The sequence below is a fragment of the Anarrhichthys ocellatus genome, unplaced genomic scaffold, assembly GCF_004355925.1.
Source record: "Anarrhichthys ocellatus isolate YVR2014 unplaced genomic scaffold, GSC_Weel_1.0 scaffold1088, whole genome shotgun sequence".
NCBI classification, from domain to species: domain Eukaryota; kingdom Metazoa; phylum Chordata; class Actinopteri; order Perciformes; family Anarhichadidae; genus Anarrhichthys; species Anarrhichthys ocellatus.
Window position 1 is genome coordinate 8,940 of NW_022281062.1, and position 2,661 is coordinate 11,600.

Below are 2,661 nucleotides of genomic sequence, written 5' to 3' on the forward strand. Positions count from 1 at the left end.
TGTGTGTGTGTGTGTGTGTGTGTGTGTGTGTGTGTGTGTGTGTGTGTAAACCATAGACTGTCTATGGTACAAACAATGAAAAAGACGCTGCTGTATTTATGCCTAGATGGCGTTATTTTGAGTGTTGATGGAGCTGCTACAATGTTAGCTTAGCTTAGCACTGATCAATCCGAGCTCCATTGAGAAAACAAGTATTTTAAAAGTTATTTTCTTGTTGTCTTGTGGAGAGAATTAACAAAACATGAATTCAGACTTTTCATTACGTAGTTATTCCGGGGTCCCTTTTTATCCGTTTATTGCTGTTAAATCAGTTTGTTTTGTGTTGATACAGCTGTAGTAAACTAGACACGGTGAATACAGCTCGATGAGATCCACGGAGCTCCTCCGGACTGTTATGAACCAGACAAGACGGCGTTTAGTTTCCTGATATCTAGACTTCAACAACAAGTACTAAGTAGAAATATAGGTTATTTCTTCTATGTTGATGGCGGAAAGAAATGGATGGGTTCAAGCCACGCCCCCTCTCTGGCGCATTTGGGTGAATGACGCGAATATCCACAAATGGTCCCCCGCGAGTGATGTGAACACACGTTCAGATAAAGTTTTCAGAAGTGTCTGTTTTAGTGACCTAAGACTGTGTTCGCGTGGATGAGAGGCCATAACATAGAGAAAATATCAGTTTAAATACACATCTGTATACGTGCAGACAGTCATTCTGAGTCATAAGTTATATCTCTGGCTTCACAATATATTTCTTTTCTTTTCTTAACGAGCTTTAGATGTCAAGAGAATAATCCATTTCTTTAAATGAATACTGTCCCTCTGACTCCGCAGCCCCTCCAGATCAAGTCGGTGGTGGCCCCAGACCACGTCAAAGGTTACATCTACGTGGAGTCGTACAAGCAGACTCACGTGAAGTCGGCCATCGAGGGCATCGGCAACCTGAGGATGGGCCTCTGGAACCAGCAGATGGTGCCCATCAAGGAGATGACGGACGTCCTAAAGGTGGTCAAGGAGGTGACCAACCTGAAGCCCAAGTCCTGGGTCCGGCTGAAGAGAGGCCTGTACAAGGACGACATCGCTCAGGTACCCACGCAGAGCTACACCTGGGCTTCTAGAGGGTTCATGTGTGAGGTTGACTAAATATGTTTAGATAATCGTTTTAACAATATAGTTTAACCCTCTGAACCTCAAAGCACTTTCTGGGATTCTTTTAGTTCCCGTCATGTTTCTCTCTGAGGTCTCGTTTTTGTCTTCAAAATAAAAGTCCTGCTCCTCTATGAAACAGAACCATCATGACTAGAAGTAGAACTAGAACATGTCTGTAGTGCAGAACAAAACAGTTACAGTGACATCAATCATTTGAAAAAATAATTACATTTCTTTGATGTGTTGGTTGATAGTGAAAGTAATGAGCTCCGTGTTGATGTCTTCTTCGTGGGTTCTTCCAGGTGGACTACGTGGAGCCGAGTCAGAACACCATCTCTCTGAAGATGATCCCTCGTATAGACCTGGACCGCATCAAGGCCAAGATGAGTCTGGTAGGAACCAGCACACGCCAAGAAACATGCCAGCACACGCCAAGAAACATGCCAGCACACACCAAGAATCACGCCAGCACACGCCAAGAAACACGCCAGCACACGCCAAGAAACACGCCAGCACACGCCAAGAAACACTGTTCTTCCACTTGATTCTCTGTACTGATATTTAACCTCTGTCTATCTGTCTGTCTCTCTCTCTGTCTATCTGTCTGTCCTGTAGAAAGACTGGTTTGCTAAGAGGAAGAAGTTTAAGCGACCGGCTCAGAGGCTGTTTGATGCAGAGAAGATCAGGTAAACTCTCTAACATCACTGTGACGGTTTGATGTATTTCTTCTAACGGTATCAAATATTTTGGAAAAGTAATAAAAATCCCCAAAACACGGCTCTTTTGTTCTTTGTTCTTCAAGTCTTTTTAACATCTATCTTGTGCAGTGAACGGTGTGAGACTGTCTCTCTGACTGACAGGTGATGGTTTGATTGACAGGTCTCTGGGAGGAGAGGTCAGCCACGATGGAGACTTCATGATCTTTGAGGGGAACCGTTACAGCCGCAAAGGATTCCTGTTCAAGAGCTTCGCCATGTCGGCTGTGGTGAGTCTTTTTATTTCAGGAGCAACACTTTAAATGAACGGTTGTTTTCCTTATTTGGTTGTCGAGTTGAGCCCTGGTTTTCCACTTGCAGTCAGTTTTAAAGCCAAACTCATGTTTACAATGATTACTGAGGTAATAAATCAAGAGGGAAGTAGAGCCCCCTGGTGGACACTAGAGAGAATGCAGGTTAAAGACACTTTTTAGAACCGGAGGTTGACGCCTGGATAAAACATAGTTTGGAGACCTCATTGGTGGTTCCTCCAGGTGAAGGACCCAACAGCGTGTCGCCAGTCAGTCATGTAGTGTGAAAACCAAAACAACAGAGAGTCGCGTGAACTCTCCTTTAGCTGCTGTCTCTTCACTCTGGAAGCTAAAGGAGGTCTTTGTTTGGTTTCTCTGACAGATCACAGACGGAGTGAAGCCGACACTGTCGGAGCTCGAGAAGTTTGAGGACCAGCCGGAAGGAATCGACCTGGAGGTGGTCACCGAGTCAGGTGTGTGTGTGTGTGTGTGTGTGTGTGTGTGTG

The 2,661-nt window shown here is 44.8% G+C and overlaps 1 protein-coding gene across 2 annotated transcripts in view; it reads left to right on the forward strand.

The window, feature by feature from the left end:
• The window catches only part of supt5h (SPT5 homolog, DSIF elongation factor subunit), a 10,450-nt gene that overhangs the window by 6,189 nt on the left and 1,600 nt on the right, over positions 1-2,661 (forward strand). For both annotated transcript variants that reach the window (XM_031838879.1, XM_031838880.1), the window contains 5 exons: positions 835-1,086; positions 1,452-1,541; positions 1,765-1,835; positions 2,029-2,134; positions 2,538-2,628. In XM_031838879.1, the coding sequence (XP_031694739.1) occupies positions 835-1,086; positions 1,452-1,541; positions 1,765-1,835; positions 2,029-2,134; positions 2,538-2,628 (610 nt within the window). The remainder of the gene's footprint in view (positions 1-834; positions 1,087-1,451; positions 1,542-1,764; positions 1,836-2,028; positions 2,135-2,537; positions 2,629-2,661) is intronic.